The sequence below is a fragment of the Lathyrus oleraceus genome, chromosome 3 (genome assembly GCF_024323335.1).
Source record: "Lathyrus oleraceus cultivar Zhongwan6 chromosome 3, CAAS_Psat_ZW6_1.0, whole genome shotgun sequence".
In the NCBI taxonomy this organism is placed as follows: Eukaryota; Viridiplantae; Streptophyta; class Magnoliopsida; order Fabales; family Fabaceae; genus Lathyrus; species Lathyrus oleraceus.
The window spans coordinates 239,777,263-239,794,580 of record NC_066581.1 but is presented as its reverse complement, the minus strand read 5'-3'; the positions used below and the strand labels follow the sequence as shown (position 1 = coordinate 239,794,580).

At 32.8% G+C, this 17,318-nt stretch overlaps 1 protein-coding gene and 1 non-coding gene across 2 annotated transcripts; one reads left to right on the top strand and one right to left on the bottom strand.

Moving 5' to 3' along the window:
* Nucleotides 1-10,288: 10,288 nt before the first annotated feature.
* On the bottom strand, nt 10,289-10,371 carry TRNAL-UAA (transfer RNA leucine (anticodon UAA)). The gene has a single exon. It is a non-coding gene; the product is annotated as a tRNA-Leu (tRNA).
* A 2,829-nt stretch (nt 10,372-13,200) lies between these two features.
* Nucleotides 13,201-14,301, top strand: LOC127126589 (germin-like protein subfamily 1 member 7). Its single transcript, XM_051055542.1, has 2 exons — nt 13,201-13,426; nt 13,513-14,301. The coding sequence occupies exons 1-2, from the start codon at nt 13,309-13,311 to the stop codon at nt 14,058-14,060; spliced, it is 666 nt and encodes a 221-aa protein (XP_050911499.1). The 5' UTR covers nt 13,201-13,308; the 3' UTR covers nt 14,061-14,301.
* Nucleotides 14,302-17,318: the final 3,017 nt, after the last annotated feature.

Below are 17,318 nucleotides of genomic sequence, written 5' to 3'. Positions count from 1 at the left end.
GGTTTTAATTACCAATATCAAAATAAACAAGGAAAAACCCCTGTCACAAAATTTATTCCTCCAGAAAGGAGTATGAGCCCATGACGTCCTACCAAATGTTACAACATCCTTCCAGACATTAGGAAACTCAAACTATAGTCAAGTTTTTGCCTTGGAAATGTCATTACTGTGGTAAATATGGACATATAAAGCCTTTCTGCTACATACTGCATGGTTATCCAAAACATCCTAGGGCTAATCATGTAATGATTAAAATTAGAAAGGAATGGAAACCTAAGGTTGTTCCACATGAAACTACTTATTCTTCCACATGCCTAATGTCCAAGGAAGGTGAAGTCAAGTTGTGGTACCAAAAGCTTGGACATCTGAATCTCAAAGGGATATCTCTTGGTTACTCTATAAACAGTAGAGCTTATAAATTATTTAACTCCAGAACCAAGGGCGTGATGGAATCCATTAATGCTGTGGTTGATGATTCAACTTTTGTAAAAGGGACTAATGTCGATGAAGATGTTGGAACATCATCTCAGTAGACTGATGCTTCAGAAAATATGGAAAACATTGAGTCAAACATTGAGTCAGCAAGGAATGAATCAGATGCTTCTGCTGACATATGAGCTGTTTATTTTTCTGTTTGATTTTGCATGTTTTTTTGTAGGCCTTTTCCCCGATTATTGCACCTCTGTGTGCCATGGTCTGTGCCTCTAACTCACATGTTCTGCTACTGCTTTGCTCTATTGTTTTGTTACCATTGATGAAGGTTTGCTTGGTTTGTCATATACTGGCTAAAAAGGGGGAGTAGATAGTGTAGAGATGTCTAGTTATGCTCTTGATATTTTTGTATTCTCTATTAAGGTTGTTTCTTTGAGGGGGAATATGCTTCCTGTGTGACAGAGGGAGTTATTTATGTGCTGCTGATCATGACATTCAGGGGAAGTTTGATTTGTTTGTACCAAGGTTGTTGTGTACTTGTTGTGATGTCAGACAGAATGTCTTGATATTTTGTTTCAGAGAATTTTGTTTGTGCTTAGGTTGTTGTGTACTTGTTGTGATGTCAGACAAAATGTCCTGACATTTTGTTTCATAGAATAATGTTTGTGCTTAGGCTGTTGTGTGCTTGCTATGATATCAAACAAAATATCCTGACATTTTATTTCTGGAGGAGGATTGGGGTGTGGGAGTTTATTTATCTCTATGTCTTTTATGTGAGGTTGGGTTTCTACTACTTATTTCTGTTGTGTGTGCCTCTGATATGTCTTGGTGTTATACCAAGTGATTGGTTTTTGTGCTTGTGATTATTGCTGTTGTTTTATCTTTCCTCCAGCTATATGATGCAAAGGTTGTTTTAGTCAAAATTTGTCAAATGGGGAGATTGTTAGTTCTGTTTTTTTATGATTGGTAGCAATTTTGTTAAAACTTGTATCACAATAAGATGTTGAGCAAGATGTCGTGACATGTTGATCAAACATCTTTGCATGTTTTGTTTTACTTGGAAGAATTATTTTATTATAAGATATTTGAAGATTCTCTGAATATTTAGTTGTCCAAGAAGGCTTATTTTAGGAACTCTTGTTTCATTTACAACTGTACACTTGTTTCATAAAAAGGGATTTTGAAACATTTTAAGGAAACATTAGATCAAATTTGATTTGATTATGCAGAAGATTGTGCAGAATGGATGTCGAAACATTTAAGGAAATATTTGATTTGATTCTGCAGACAGATATCAAAACATTTAATGAGACATCAGATTTGAATTGATTTGATTTTTTTTGGATCTGCTTATTTTTTATGCCTAAGCCCATGCTTACCAAAGGCAATATAAAGAGGGAGTTACTAAACCTAATGTACAAAAGAGAGAGTTGCGCTGGAAATTGTTATTGTTAGGGTTTAGTTGTCGTTGTTATTTGTGAGCCATTATAGAATCTCTTTGATACTTGAATTGGACTGAGTTAATTGAGTTATAATTGTGAATCACTCACAAGCTTTTAAGAAAGAGTGCATTATGTTTCATTGGAAGTGTATCTTTTGTTCTTTGTTTGTTTTTTAGTTGTTATCACTATTGTGTGATTGAAGGGAAGTGAAAGGGGTCTCATATCTAGGTATGCCCTGGATAGAAATTCCACGGGTAGCGATTAAGTGAGAAGTTTGAAAAACCATTGGCTATTTAGAACTTCAATCTAATACTGTTATTGTTTCTGGTGTGACATGCCCTGAACCTGGTGTTGTGACATCGTATACAACATCTGTTATCTGCATAATTATTTGTAGTGTGACATGTCCTAATCTTGGTGTTGTGACATCGTATAAAACGTCTATTATCTGCTTACTATTATTGTTGTGTGAAGTCCTGATATTAGTGTCGTGACATCGCATACGACATCTGATATTTGCGTACCAGAATTTTCTAAATTGAAAGGTTTGACTTTGATAAATATTTTTTTCATATTGCCCGTCTTAAAAACATCGTATTTTTACTAGTAGTATATTCTCTCATATAATTCAAACCTTACCAGATGGATGTGAAAAATTCCTTACTCAATAGGTACTTGAATGTAGAAATCATTAAGGATGTTAATGATGTCAATGACATGAATGGTGTCAATGATAAGGGTGATCATGTGGAAGTCATCAAGGATATTGGAAATGATGTCAATAACATGGATGATGTCATTTTGAAAGACAATAGGAATCTTATTATAATTCAAAGTTATGTTGATGACATTATGTTTCGAGGGAGGTCAAGTAAGATGTTATATGATTTTATTCTACCAATGCAAGCTGAATTCGAGATGAGCATGGTAGGTGAACTTACTTACTTTATTTGTTTTCAAGTGAAGCAAATGAAAGATGGCATATTTTTTTCTCAAAGTATATATGCTAGAAATATTATGAAGAAATATGGCTTGGAAAATTGTAGGCACAAATATACACCGACTACCACTCATGCCAAGCTCTCTAAAGATGAGCAAGGTGTGACTGTTGATCAAAGCCTCTACAAAACTATGATTGGTAGCCTTTTGTGTCTCTCTGTCATTTGTCCGAAAAATACTTTCTAATGGTGTGTGTGCTCACTCTTAAGAAAATCCTAAGATTATTCATCCTACTCAAGTCAATAGAATCATAAAGTACATAAGTGGAACATCCGACTATGGTCATTTATACTCTTTCAATACCAATTCTTTGCTAGTTGGATATTGTGACATTGACTGGGAAGAAGCATAATATATTGTTGTTGAAAGTAGTTATGCTAGACCATTATGGAGGAAACAAATGCTCAAAGAATATAATGTGACACATCATTTCATGACATAATATTGTGACAACTTGAGTTCCATATCTAAAAATCATGTTAAATGCGGAAGAACAAATCCTTTTGATATTTGTCATTAATTTGTGAAGGAACTAGTTAAAGATAAGAATACTACCCTTGAGCCTGTTCGAACAGACTACCAACTAGTTATTATATTCATAAAAGCTTTTGATGGTGTCCAATTCGAGAATCTCCTATAAGCTTTAGTTCATTACATTATCAACTTATAGGAATTATTGAAAGCATGGGTGAGTGTTTTTTCTTGGGAATACTAGAACCTTTATTGGCACCCAAATTCCATTAATAATCCTACTTGCATGTTTGAGCACAACAAAGCGAAGTTATTGTGTTTAAATTTTCAAAAAAGACTACATTTTTCCATTTTTTCTTCCGCGCTTCAAATCAATATTTAAGTATTCAAATTCCTCTGCAAAGTTCTTGATTTAATCTGAAAGAATGGTAGGAGCACAGAAAGGTATGAACACTTATGGTAATGCAAAGAAGACATGAAAGAAGAAAATGCATGAAAAAATATTTTAGTTTCGAAAGTTCGTGAAGTTCGTATGAAAGGCATATCTATTAGAGAAAGGCATATGGTAAGTTAAGAGGTGTTTCTACTCTCGTCAAGCCTAAGGGTGTTCAAGGTAAGTTAAGAGGTGTTTCATCTCAACCAATTGTCCCTGATTTGACTATTGGGTTTTCTGTGCTATGGTCTACTGTATTTTTTGATCTCTATTGTTGTTGTTAATCTGATTTTTGTGTTATGCTGTGATATGTGTTGTGTATGTGTTCTAGAGATATGATTTGGAAGATTGTGTGTAAGAATGTGTGTAATATATTGTATATTATCTAGATTTGTTGTTGGTTTGTTGGTTTTTATGAGTTTTTATGTTCTAGATAGTCTTGGTTGATTTTTGCTGCATGTTTGTATGCTGTTCTCTAACCTTTGTCTCTTTTGAGGAAAATAGAGAGATAAAAGGGCACACTTTCATTTTATTATGGGAAAACGTTAAAATCCTTGCTTGTGTGCTATCTGTGGTATGTCCTTGAAGAAGTGTCCAATCTTTTACCTAAAAAATACTCAAAAGGGGAGTTTGTTATTATATATGGATTGACTTTCTTTTATAGGGAAAATGTTGAGCAAGATGTCTCAAAAGTTGTTGAGGAAATCTTGGCTATGTGTTTCTCTATACACTATTTTTGGAAGGGTTGATTTTGGTTCGTTTGATTCTACGAATGATTCCAAATTTTGTGATCCAATAATGGTTGATTTATTCAAGATTTTACAAATTTGTGTTGTAAATATTTTGGTTAAAAAGTGATAATTATCAGAATCATATTGAAAATATTTAATTTGATTTGCATTGATTGAAAATATTTAATTAGATGTGCCTTGAAGAAAATATTTAATTGGATATGCTTTGAAGGAAAGATTTGGTTTAGTATAATATTTTGGTTAAGTGGATTTGCAAAGATATTAATTGATGATTTTATTAAACAAATATTGCATGAAGAGATTCAACTAGATTTTTTTTTAATTACAAGATTTGGATTTGCATTTAATGAGAAAATCACCAATTTTTGTTAATGGTGATTTATAATGTGTTTCTATTTGGGAAGAGATTCTGAATTATTTACTCAAGAGTTTATAATTATTATTTATATCAAGTAAAGACACTATTGAATTTGTCTTAATGAATATTTAGAACTGACTTTATAAAGATTCATGGAAAGCAACATGTTAAGCAAAATTTCTGACATTCTGTGTGACATCCTCTCTCATACTGCTTTCTTGGCATGCATGGTTGATTGAAGATTATATTACGCTTGAGTTTTGTTTCCTTTTCTGTCCAATCAAGGATATGATTGTTTTAGCATGTGTTTGGATTTGGAAAAGAATTATCCTAAATTTGTTTTTAGTAAGATTGCATTTGGTGTTGTTATTTGTTCAAGATTTGTATCAATCTAGGATCACAATCATCATAATGAAGATTTAATTGATCATGTGCGTTTTTGGTTTAAAGGAAGATTAATCTGAATCAATTTAAGCAAGATTTTTTTATAATCAAGGAATTCATATTAGTTTTAGATGTTATCGACCAAGATTTTAACTCAACATTTTTGAAGATTGATCTCATGTATTTTTTGAAGGTTTAGTCGTTTTCAACTTCAAACCCTACTGGGCTTTCTAGCTGGAATTTCGTTACTATTTGAGGAGGAAATCTACTTTGTGAAGATTTAGACCTCAAGAGAAAATATATACTCTATAGGAGAGTTTTATTTGACTCTTTGTATTTCTAGTTTGTACACTATATTCCTAGGCATTAATTCTAAATCAATTGAATACCATTTTGAATTGTATTAGAAATTTTACCTTTCATATTTTTAACTGAATAAACACACTTGGGAGAGTGCTCGAGTGAAAGTGAGAGGTGTCTCAGATTTAGGGAGAGTGTAGAAATTAACATGTAATATTAGGAAAAGAGGCATTGAACTAGGTGAGTTTAAATCATATCACTTTGTACTTTTGACCCTACTGGGCTTTCTAGCTGGAATTTCGTTATTATTTGAGGAGGAAATCTACTTTGTGAAGACTTAGACCTCAAGAGAAAATATATACTCTATAGGAGAGTTTTAGTTGACTCTTTGTATTTCTAGTTTGTACACTATATTCCTAGGCATTAATTCTAAATCAATTGAATACCATTTTGAATTGTATTAGAAATTTTATCTTTCATATTTTTAACTGAATAAACACACTTGGGAGAGTGCTCGAGTGAAAGTGAGAGGTGTCTCAGATTTAGGGAGAGTGTAGAAATTAACATGTAATATTAGGAAAAGAGACATTGAACTAGGTGAGTTTAAATCATATCAATTTGTACTTTTGACTATTAAGAGTGAATTTCATTTCATTAGATTAACACCCTCCATAAGTATGTGATTTTGCACCGAACTAGGTTACCAATTCTTGTGTTATTTAAATTCTGCCTATATTTAGTCTGTTATGCATTTAAATCGTCACACACATTGTTCCAACATTCTGTTTGACATCATGTCATCCGAAGAAAAGAATTTCAATAATCGTTCAACCACACTTGTGGTTTGAAAATAAATGGTTAGTTGATGTATGCTAAAAAGGTAAACAAGTAAGTGCCTCTTTTAAATAAAATTATTGTTTATTCAAATATTTCTTTATAATCTTTGCATATGGATATTTTTGGCCCATCCAAAACCATAGTTTTAGTGAGAACTATTATGCCCTTGTAATATGGGTTGACTTCTTTCACTATACATGGGAATTTTATTATTAGATATAAGTGATGTGTTTGATGCCTTTTGAAAATTAGTCAGGGTTATCCAAAACGAGAATGGATTAAGCATTGCATCTATCCAAAGTGATCATGGAGGTGAATTCCAAAATGAGGAATTAGAAAAGTTTTATAATGAGAATGGAATTGAGCATACTTTCTCTAATCCAACATACTCCTCAACAAAATGGGACGGTGGAAGAGAAAAATAGATCTTTTGAATAACTTTCAAGAATGATGCTCAATGAGACTAACATTCCTAAGAACTTTTGGGCTAACATAGTAATCAATGCTTGCTATGTAATAAACTATGTCTTGATAAGGTCAATTCTAAAGAAAACTCTTTATGAGTTATACAAATTAAGCCCAGTATTTCTCACCTTCGTATGTTCGGATGCAAATGTTTTGTCCTTAACAACAGAAGGATAATCTTGAAATATTTGACGCTAAATTTGATGAAGGTCTATTCTTAGGACATTCCATTTCTAGTAAATATTTCAAAATATTTAATAAAAGAGACATGTCTATAAAAGAATCATTCCATGTTACCTTTGATAAAAGTAATCCCAAGTCGGGAGAGGTAAGAGTTTCTGATTGTGTAGGTATTCTGAAGAACATTCTTCTAGAAGATCAAGATAAAGATGAAGTATAAGATCAAGATCAAGATAAAGATACAAATGAGTTATTATGGTGGTTGAATAAATGGCCAAAGAAAGACGATATTAATAAATGTACATTTTGTATTAGTGTTTGTAATACGTAAGCAAGTTCATGATACAATAGTCCTCCCTTATATGTAAATCTTGGGCGAATGTTTTCAAAATTGATACAATTTGTTTCCAAACTTATGGCCTCTTTTTTGGGGAATATTGAATAATTATATATTCACGCAGTCTCGAATCAACGGGCGTGTACATTAACTCGATATCAACGTGGGACACACACCACCATGTGAAAATTGGCGGTAGTGGAGGAGTGAGGGCCATGAAGCCCTATCTTGCCGACGATGTCCCGCAAAAATTTATGATGCCCTAGGAGAGTAGAAAGTTAGGCCGCTAAGAAAAGGTAAGAGTTTAATATGTAAACTCAAGGAATAAAATTCCATTTTCCACGAAGATGATTTTATGAAGATGATAGGTCATTTTTCGTCTTCCCTCCATTGTTTTTTTAAATATTATGTCCAAAACTAAGAAAGAGTATAAATTGGTGTTAATTTATACATAGATTTATTCCTTAATGAGGTCCTTGTTTAATTGTTTCTTTAGTGCGTAATCTTAAAATGTTCTTTCAATTATACCTTGGGAATGTTAAGAAAAAAAGTTAATTCTAGTGCATGTAACAAGTTGCACTTTTATGTCAATCGGTTACACTAGAACTCTTTAGTTAAAATTGAGTATGTAAAGTAGTGCAACCGATTGACATAATATGTCAACCAGTTACACCTGCGACTTTTCAGTTTTATTTGTTTTATAATTGTACTCCATCTTGTGTGATTGTGTAAATACCTTTCGGGTATCTCACGAATGAATGAATGCTCATTTTCACCCTTAATTATCACTCTCTCTTTCATTCTCTCTCTCTCTCTCTCTCTCTCTCTCACCCCCTCTCCACGCTCAATAATTTTAACCAATCTTGTGGTTCCAAGTTCAAACATTTGACATTTAGAGCGAGGTTCAATCTATTAAACACCTAGTGTGCAAAAATCACTTCAGTTTCTAATGAACGAATCCCTACAAATATCTCGATTCTCAATGCGAATAGTTACAGTAATTGGTGCAAACAAATGAAGGTGTTTTTAGGTTATCAAGATGTTCTTGAAGTGATCAAGAATGGTGTTACTCCACTTGTAGAAGGTATAACGGATGCACAAAGGTCTAGGCATAAGGAAGAGAAGATGAAATGTTACAAGGCGTTGTTTTTGCTCCATTAATGTATTGCTCCAGATAATTTCGAGAAAGCAGGTGATTGCACAACATCGAAGAAAGCTTGGAAAATCTAGGAGAAAACTTATGCAGGAGATGACAAGGAAAATATGGTGAGGTTACAAACTCACAAGAGGCATCTCGAGTTGATTCAAATGGAAGAGAAGGAAACAATTTATTAATTTACAATGAGAATTACAAGATTTGTAAACAAAGTGAAGGCATGTGGATAAACGATCATAGTGTAGTATATTGTTGCTAAAGGCTTAGGTTCTTTGACATTAATATTTGACAATGTAGTGGTTGCGATGGAGGAATAGAATGATCTTGCAACGATGATCAATGAGGAGTTACAAAGCTTTCTTGATGCACATGAGCAAAAAATGGAAGAAAAAAGGTTGATAAGAAAAAGGCTGAGATCGCTTTGCAAGCCCGTTTCAATGATCGAAACAAGAAGGTGAAGGGAAAGTGGAATATGAAGAAAGGTTAAGGTAAATTTCAAAAATTTGGTGGAAGAGAATCCAAAAGTTCCAAAAATTTAACATTCCAAAAGGGTGAAAATAATGGCAATATGGTTGTTGGATCAAACAAATCTAGAGGTGGAAATATAAGAGGTAGAGGATAAAAAAGGATGGTTGACAAGTCCAGTGTGCAATGCTTTAATTGTCAAAAGCTTTGTCATTTTGCAGGAGAGTGCAATGCCAACAAGAAAGAACCTCAAGTTGCATGATAAGAGTTTGATGATGAGAGCACACTCTTGGTTATAATGACAGAAGGAGAATGTATCATCAAAAGGTGGCATATAGCATCAGTAGTTTGACAAACACTGTAGAACCAAAGTGTAACCGTTTGTAGTTTTATGCTAAGCGGTTACATGCTAAAGAAAATGTAATGGTGACTCTGAAAGAAGCAGTGCAATGCAATTGATCAATAGTATTTGGACTCCGAGTGTTCAACGCATATGACGGGTATGAAATATTGGTTTGTTACAATCAATTGTATCATGAAGACCAAAGTAAAGTTCAAGTCCATGGTTGAAAGGAAAAACGGTCACAAAATCAAAGTTCTCAAAACGGATGGTGGAGGAAAATATGTCTCAGATGAATTTGGTAGGTTTTTTGATTAAAAGGGCATAGTACATAAGGTAGTACTGCCTTATATATCACAATAAAATAGTGTTTCCAAATGGAAGATCACTCGATCATGAACATGGTGAGAAGAATTTTGAAAGGGAAGAACTTGCTGAAAGAGTTATGAGGAGAAGCAGTGTTCAGAGCTGCATATTTGTTGAATACATTTCAAACAAAGAAACTTGAGAGTTTTGAGTTCGGTAGCATATCAGAGTGTGCCGAGATAGCTTTGAAAGAAGTTGGGTGATATTGGAGAATTGGGGATTCTTATAGGGTATCACTCTACCGGTGGTTACAAAATATTTGATACAACAAATAGAAGGATCATGATTAGTAGGGATGTCATTTTCGACGAAATAAAAGAGTTGCAGTATAGTGCAACCGATTGTTATGATATGTCAACCAGTTACACTAATAAGAAATGCTTTCATGCAGTGTTGGAAGGTACATAACCAACCCCCATTGAAGACCAAATGAAAGAAAATGTTAGAAGATCATCAAAGCAAAAAAGTTTTGAATTTTGTGAGAAAGAAAATTATATAAAAAAACTTGTTGTAAAAAAGATTTTTATAACTTTATTTTTTATGTAGTATAAACCAAATAGGAAAAAAACATTGCTGGCTGTGGGGTTCGAACCCACGCGCACTTATGTGCAGAAGATCTTAAGTCTTCCCCCTTAACCTCTCGGGCAAACCAGCTTGTTGTTATTTTTTCACATACAATAATTAATCAAACAAATTTTCACTTAGATTAAATTTTATGAGCAATCTAGAACTAAGAAGAAACTTATAACCAATCCCATTCTTACAAAATTAAAAAACCGTAACGCAGAAAAATTCCTTACTCTGCATCAAATCAAATCAAACGATTTTACATTCATTCATCTTCAACGGTGGAACTTATGGAATCAATTTTCGGCACAGAGAAAGATAGAGTGAATTTTCCATTCTACTTCAAGTTCGAAGCATGTAGACATAACGATCAATGCTCCAGGCTCCACACAAAGCCATGCATCATCTCTCTCTCTCTCTCTCTCTCTCTCTCTCTCTGAGTGTTCAACGCATATGACAGGAAGGAAATATTGGTTTGTTACAATTAATCTTTTCATGAAGAACAAAGTAAAGTTCGTAGGTGATACCACTCTAGCGGTTGAAGGGATCAGTGATGTATCAATCAAGAGAATGAATGGTGGAAATTCTTTGATAAAGGATGTATTGTATATCCCCAAAATAAAGTGTAATCTTCTAAGTATTGGCCAATTTCTTGGGAAGGATTAGAATATTCATATGGAGAACAAGATGTTATGCGTTATGGATGCAAACAAAGTTTTTGTCCCAAAAGTTTCTATGGCTCCCAATAGAACTTTCAAAGTTGAGTTGAAGGTTATGGAGCATAGGTGTCATGCAATTGCAACTAGTAGAGAATAATTATTATGGCATTATAGGGTTGGCCATCTCAACTTTAGAGATCTCAACGTCTTGAAAAGGAAAAAGATGGTTACCAGATTGCCATTGATCAATATACTAGCTGAAATTTGTCAAGACTGTGTGCAAACGAAGCAACATAAGGGAAAATTCAGCAAGGATGCATGTTTTAGAACCAAGGTCACCTTGAGGTGGTGTATTCTGATGTGTGTGGACCGATGCAAGTTGATTCCGCTGGTGACAATAGATATTTTATCACACTCATTAATGATCATAGTATAAAACCATGGGCGTACGTAATCAAGAGAAAGGATGAGGTACTTAAAGTGTTTAAGAAGTTCAAGTCCATGGTTGAAAGGAAAAGTGGTCACAAAATTAAAGTTCTCAAAAATGGATGGTGGAGGAAAATATGTCTCAAATTAATTTGATAGGTTCTGTGATCAAAATGGCATAGTACATAAGGTAGTACCACACTATATATCATAATAAAACAGTGTTCCCAAATGGAAGAATCACTCGATCATGAACATGGTGAGAAGAATGTTGAAAGGGAAGAACTTGTTGAAAGAGTTATGAGGAGAAGCAATGTCCAGAGTTGCATATTTGTTGAATACGTTTCCAACAAATAAGCTTGAAAGTATTACACAAGAGGAAACATGGTCTGGATTTATACCGAATCTGAGTCACTTGAGAGTTTTCGGTTCGGTATCATGTCAACATGTGTTGGGATAACTTAGAAAGAAATTGGGTGATAAATGGAGAATTGATAATTCTTATAGGGTATCATTATACTTAAGGTTACAAAATATTTGATGCAACAAATAGAAGGATCAAGATTAGTAGGGTTGTCATTATCGACGAAATAAAAGAGTTGTGATATAGTGCAACCGGTTGTTATAATATGTCAACCAATTACACTAATAAGAAATGCGTTCATGCAGTGTTGGAAGGTACAAAACCATCCCCTATTGAAGACCAAATGGAAGAAAATGTTACAAGATCATCAAAGCAAAAAAAATTGAATTTGGTGAGAAAGAAAATTATAAAAAAACTTGAAGTAGAAAAGATTTTTATAACATTATTTTTAATGTAGTATACAATAATTGATAAATAAAAAAGGTCGTTGGCTATGGGGTTCGAACCCACACACACTTATGTATGCATATCTTATAGCTTATGCCTTAATCTCTGCAAGTGAGGTTCTAAATAAAGAACCTATAGACTATAAGGAAGTTATGAGGAGTCAAAATAAGACTGCAATCAATATGGCAAAGAATTCGATAGCGGATGGACGAAGGAAACACATCATAATAAGGTTTCATTATCTTCGAGAGAAAGTTGCAAAAGGGAAGCTGAATCTTGAACACTGCAAAAATGAGAGTCATATTGCAGACATCATGACGAAAGGAGTGCAGGTCGAAGTGTTCAGGAAGTTAAGATTTATGATGAATGTAGATAGGTTAGGCATAACAAATTAGGTGGTGTGTTGAATGGTAATTTCTTGTGTCGGAGAAGGTTGCTCGATAGAGAGAAGGAAGTGTCGAAACATTTATGTCAAAATGTCGAAGCAGGTTGCTCGACAAAGATTTAGACTTGGACTTATTTTATAATTTTAGCTGAATTAGGTTAATTAGAGTTTTTGCTTAGAGAGCAAGCAAACACAACCTATAAATAGAGAGTAACCCATTTTAAATGAAGAAATATTAATTTTGAAATAAACTATTAAAGTAAAATAAAAAATGAAACATATCCTTAATTAATTATTATTTTGTTGACACAGTAAAATCAGAAATGGTCTTTCTACCCAATTGCTAAAAAATATTCCACATTCCACCAACTGTTGTTGACAATAGATGGTGTGTTAATTTAAAATCAAAAGGTAAATTTGCTGAAGATAATGCATAGATAATCAAGTCGTTAGTTGTTTATTTACTGGGAAACTTTGAAATGGTCTTTCAATTATTCCTTGTGTTGGGACGAATGTGAAACAATTATTATAAAAATTATGTCTAAGGAAGTAAGACAAAGTCTATTATACTGATCTTAATTTGATTTATGAAGAATGATTCATTATCTAATACTAAATTAATTACGGTAAACTTCAATTGCAACCCACTTCAACGTTTCAACCTTATAAATACCAAGATTTACATGCAACAAAAATCAATTCTCACAAGCAAACAATAATTTACATAAAAAGTGAGTTGCAAAATGAAGGTCCTTTACTTCCTTGTTACCATCTTGGCTTTGGCATCTTCTCCTTCCTTTGCTTATGACCCTAGTCCTCTCCAAGACTTTTGTGTTGCAATTCAAGATCCCAAAGATGCTGGTATTTATATATTCTTCATAAATCTTTTTTTAATTAGCTTGTGTTAAGAATTTACTCTATTCTAACTATATCTTGATGATTTGTAGTATTTGTGAATGGAAAGTTCTGTAAAGACCCTGCGTTAGTTAAAGCTGAAGATTTCTTCGAACATGTTAATCCTGGAAATACCTCAAACGCATTAGGCTCTCAAGTGACTGCAGTCACTGTAGATCAACTATTCGGACTAAACACACTCGGCATATCTTTGGCTCGCATTGATTTTGCACCTAAGGGTTTAAATCCACCCCACACTCACCCTCGAGGCACTGAGATCCTTATAGTTCTTGAAGGCACCCTTTATGTTGGATTTGTCACTTCCAATCAAGATAAAAATCGTCTCTTCACCAAAGTGCTCAACAAGGGTGATGTATTTGTGTTTCCTATCGGTCTCATCCACTTTCAACTAAATGTGGGATATGGTAATGCCGTTGCAATTGCTGGACTTAGCAGTCAAAATCCAGGAGTTATTACTATTGCAAATGCGTTGTTCAAATCTAATCCCCTTATTTCTGACGAGGTTCTTACCAAAGCTTTTCAAGTAGATAAGAGCATCATTGATTATCTTCAAAAGCAGTCTTGGTACGACAACAACTAATTCGAGAACATAATAAATCAATTTATTCTGTATGGATAATTGATTTATAGTCTTGAATCACATCCTGCAATCAACCTTCCCTACTTTCTTCTTCTTATTATTGTTAATAAATAAAATGTATTGTCTTTTATTTGAACATGTGGTTATTTTATTTTGAGTTTCATTTGGTTCAATAATAGATTGTTTTGGGGATTTTTGTAAGCTAATAATTTTCTATCCCAATGGTGATCATTATTTTGAATTATTAATGACTCTTATCCGACTATAAGTTAAACTACATACTAACAATAATTTATTTTTACCATTTTGATTTAGTTTTTAAGAAAATTCGTTACGAATATTAATATTATAATTTTCACAATAATTTATTTCCATGAGAATAAGAAATAATACTCAAATCTTTTCTTAATATATATAATTTGTGAGAAAAAAAGACAATCCTTTTGATTTCTATTTTATAGGAACTTCTATGTCCAACATTTAGAAAAGAATATGAGAAAGATTTAAATTTATTTTGAATTTCCAAATGAAGCCCCCAACCCAGCAATTCAATTTAATTACCATTAAGCTTTAAAAAAATATCACATTAGGTAATCTTTTATATAAAGTCAATTTATTCTTTATATTAGTCATATTAATTTATTGATAAAATAATCCAACAATCTTCTATTTAACTCATGAAAAATTAATGATTCATTTTATACCATAATTATGCATCATTGAAAGTATCAAGTCATCATCTTTAATTGATGTGAATTGATCAAGGTAGTTTGGCTTTATTCGAATGTTGTGCGTATTTTTCTTGCCATTGTGCTCAATTTATAATGCAAGAGTTACAATGAGTTAAAACTTGAGAGAAAACTTGATCATTATGAAGTTTGATTTGTGTTGAACATTCTGAATTTTATTATCTTAAGTGTATGAAGATTTATGAGTTCTTATGTATGCTTGATTGCTGACTTTCTCCCTTTTACGAATCTATTTTTAGTTAAAACATCTTTATTTGATATAACTTTTTTTATTTATTTTGAGTATTCAAAGATAGGAATATCATCATCTACATGGATTAGAGTTAGAATCATGCCATATGTAGCACTGGGAGATTTCTTGGGATTTTGGGAAGTACTCAACATATCATGACGAATGAGGTATAAAAAATTAAGATTTTTTTTTTGTTTATATGAGATGATACATGAAGTTAAAGTCTTGAGTATTTATCCTATAATTGTTTACTTTTCTTTGAACATGAATGTGGATGCTCACGTTTTGGTTCAATATATCTTCTTAAAATACATCAACATGTACATGGTACATACCTACCATTGTAGTAACGCATTCTCCAAACTTTGGAATTTTGAGGATTTTTTGGGTGATTCCTTTGATTTTAGAGGTGAGGACGTCTTTGATAAGTATCATTGAATCATAAATGCTACAAATTGTTTTAGCAATGTGGTTTTCGTAGATTTGATGAAGCTTGTGAGTTCAATGATAAATATCCGTATATTCTTGGATATTCATAAAAACATTTGGAAATTGAAGGGATAGTTGAAAAATGAAAGAAATAGTTAACTTGAAATTGGTAAGAAATAAGCATCAATATGACCTTGTGTGTGAACATGTGAATTTAAAAAAATAAAGTCTCATATATTGAAGAGATACTACAATTTAGTATGCTTATATACTATAGGTTGGTCTCTTAGGGTGAGTCCCAAAAATACTCAATTTTATGATAGGGAGAGAACATACCACCATAAATCATCATACTTGCACCCTATGTCATCTGTTCGGCCAAACAACTTTGTTCGATCGATCGCACTGGGTCAACCGGTCGTGCCAGATTGAACTTTAGCTTGGGTGATCCATTATATTTTGGTGTCTGGAATAAAAAGATTAATTAATATTATTTTTTATTAACTGTGTTGTTTTTTAACCATTACATTAATTGTTTCCCAAGTTTGATCAAGTTTTCCCATGTATCCCATGATCATGGGAACAATTGATCAATTCCATTCCTTTTTCCCTTTTTTTCTCTCATTCGACTTCAAAATTCCTCTATAATTAAGGCCTTTGCACCTCATATTATTCATTCCATATTTTTGCATTAAGCAAAATATTTCTCCTTTCTCTCATCTCCGCTTCATCTATAATTCTATTGTGTTTTATTTTCAAGTAGTTACTTTGTGCCATGTATAACTGGTACTCATATCAGATACTACATATGGTATTCATACCATATATGTTTGGTCTTTGTACCACAACATGGTGTATTCCTAACCCGATTACCTTTTTTATAAGCATCTGATTACCTATTCTACATTAGTAATTGTATAAGTAAGAACTAGGATATTTTGTCTTGGTCGTGTCGTGGTTTACTGTCTACCTTGCACAATTTTGGACAATGATGCAAAAATTCTTAAAGAGAGCAACCTAGTTTACGACTTGACCCAATAATTTCTTCTGTGGCACATTTTAAAAATCGAAAAACAATAATTTTAAGACCTTTTAAAACTGTCATGGCTACCGAAGAAATTATTAGTACTTCTGATGATTCCTCTAACAAGCCATTCAAACTTGAGGGAAGTCATTTCAAACGTTAGCAACAAAAAATACGACTTTTATTAACCATCAAAAAGTTTGTCAACATTTTGACCGATGACATTTATGTTGTTCTTTATGGATCAAAGGAGCAAATTAACAGTAAGTGATCTATTGATTTATATGGAACTGTTAATTCTGATTAATCTAAATCTACTGCGCAAATTAAAGAAAATGATTTACAATTGAGGAAAGAAATCACTTTTGTAGCGGTAAATTCATGAACATTAAGCTATGGATAAACTTAACGTCAATAAAACCAGAGTCGCCACCGCGCTTTTATTGTTTCCAAAGGAAAAGGGAAAAGTACGAACAAAACCCAAAGATAAGAAGTTTTCAAATCAAAACTAATAAAATGCCAGAGATTACAGGTAAGGGGGTTGGTTACACAGAGGGAAGGTGTTAGCACCCAAAGTGTCCTAGGTACTCCTAGGGAGCCCTTTTTTATGTGTGTATGTGTTTTTTGGTATAAAAGATGTTTGCAATAAATGGAGTGTGGGGATGAGAAAAGAATTCAATAATTATATGTGTTTGACAAGACCTTCGGACTTTTGCCTACCTACAAACATAAAAATGAGGGATCAAAACCTCGTAGTTCGTGGTATCAATTTCATAATGAATGGATTGCTTTTAATCAAAATTTATGTTTAAAAGAGGCACCAA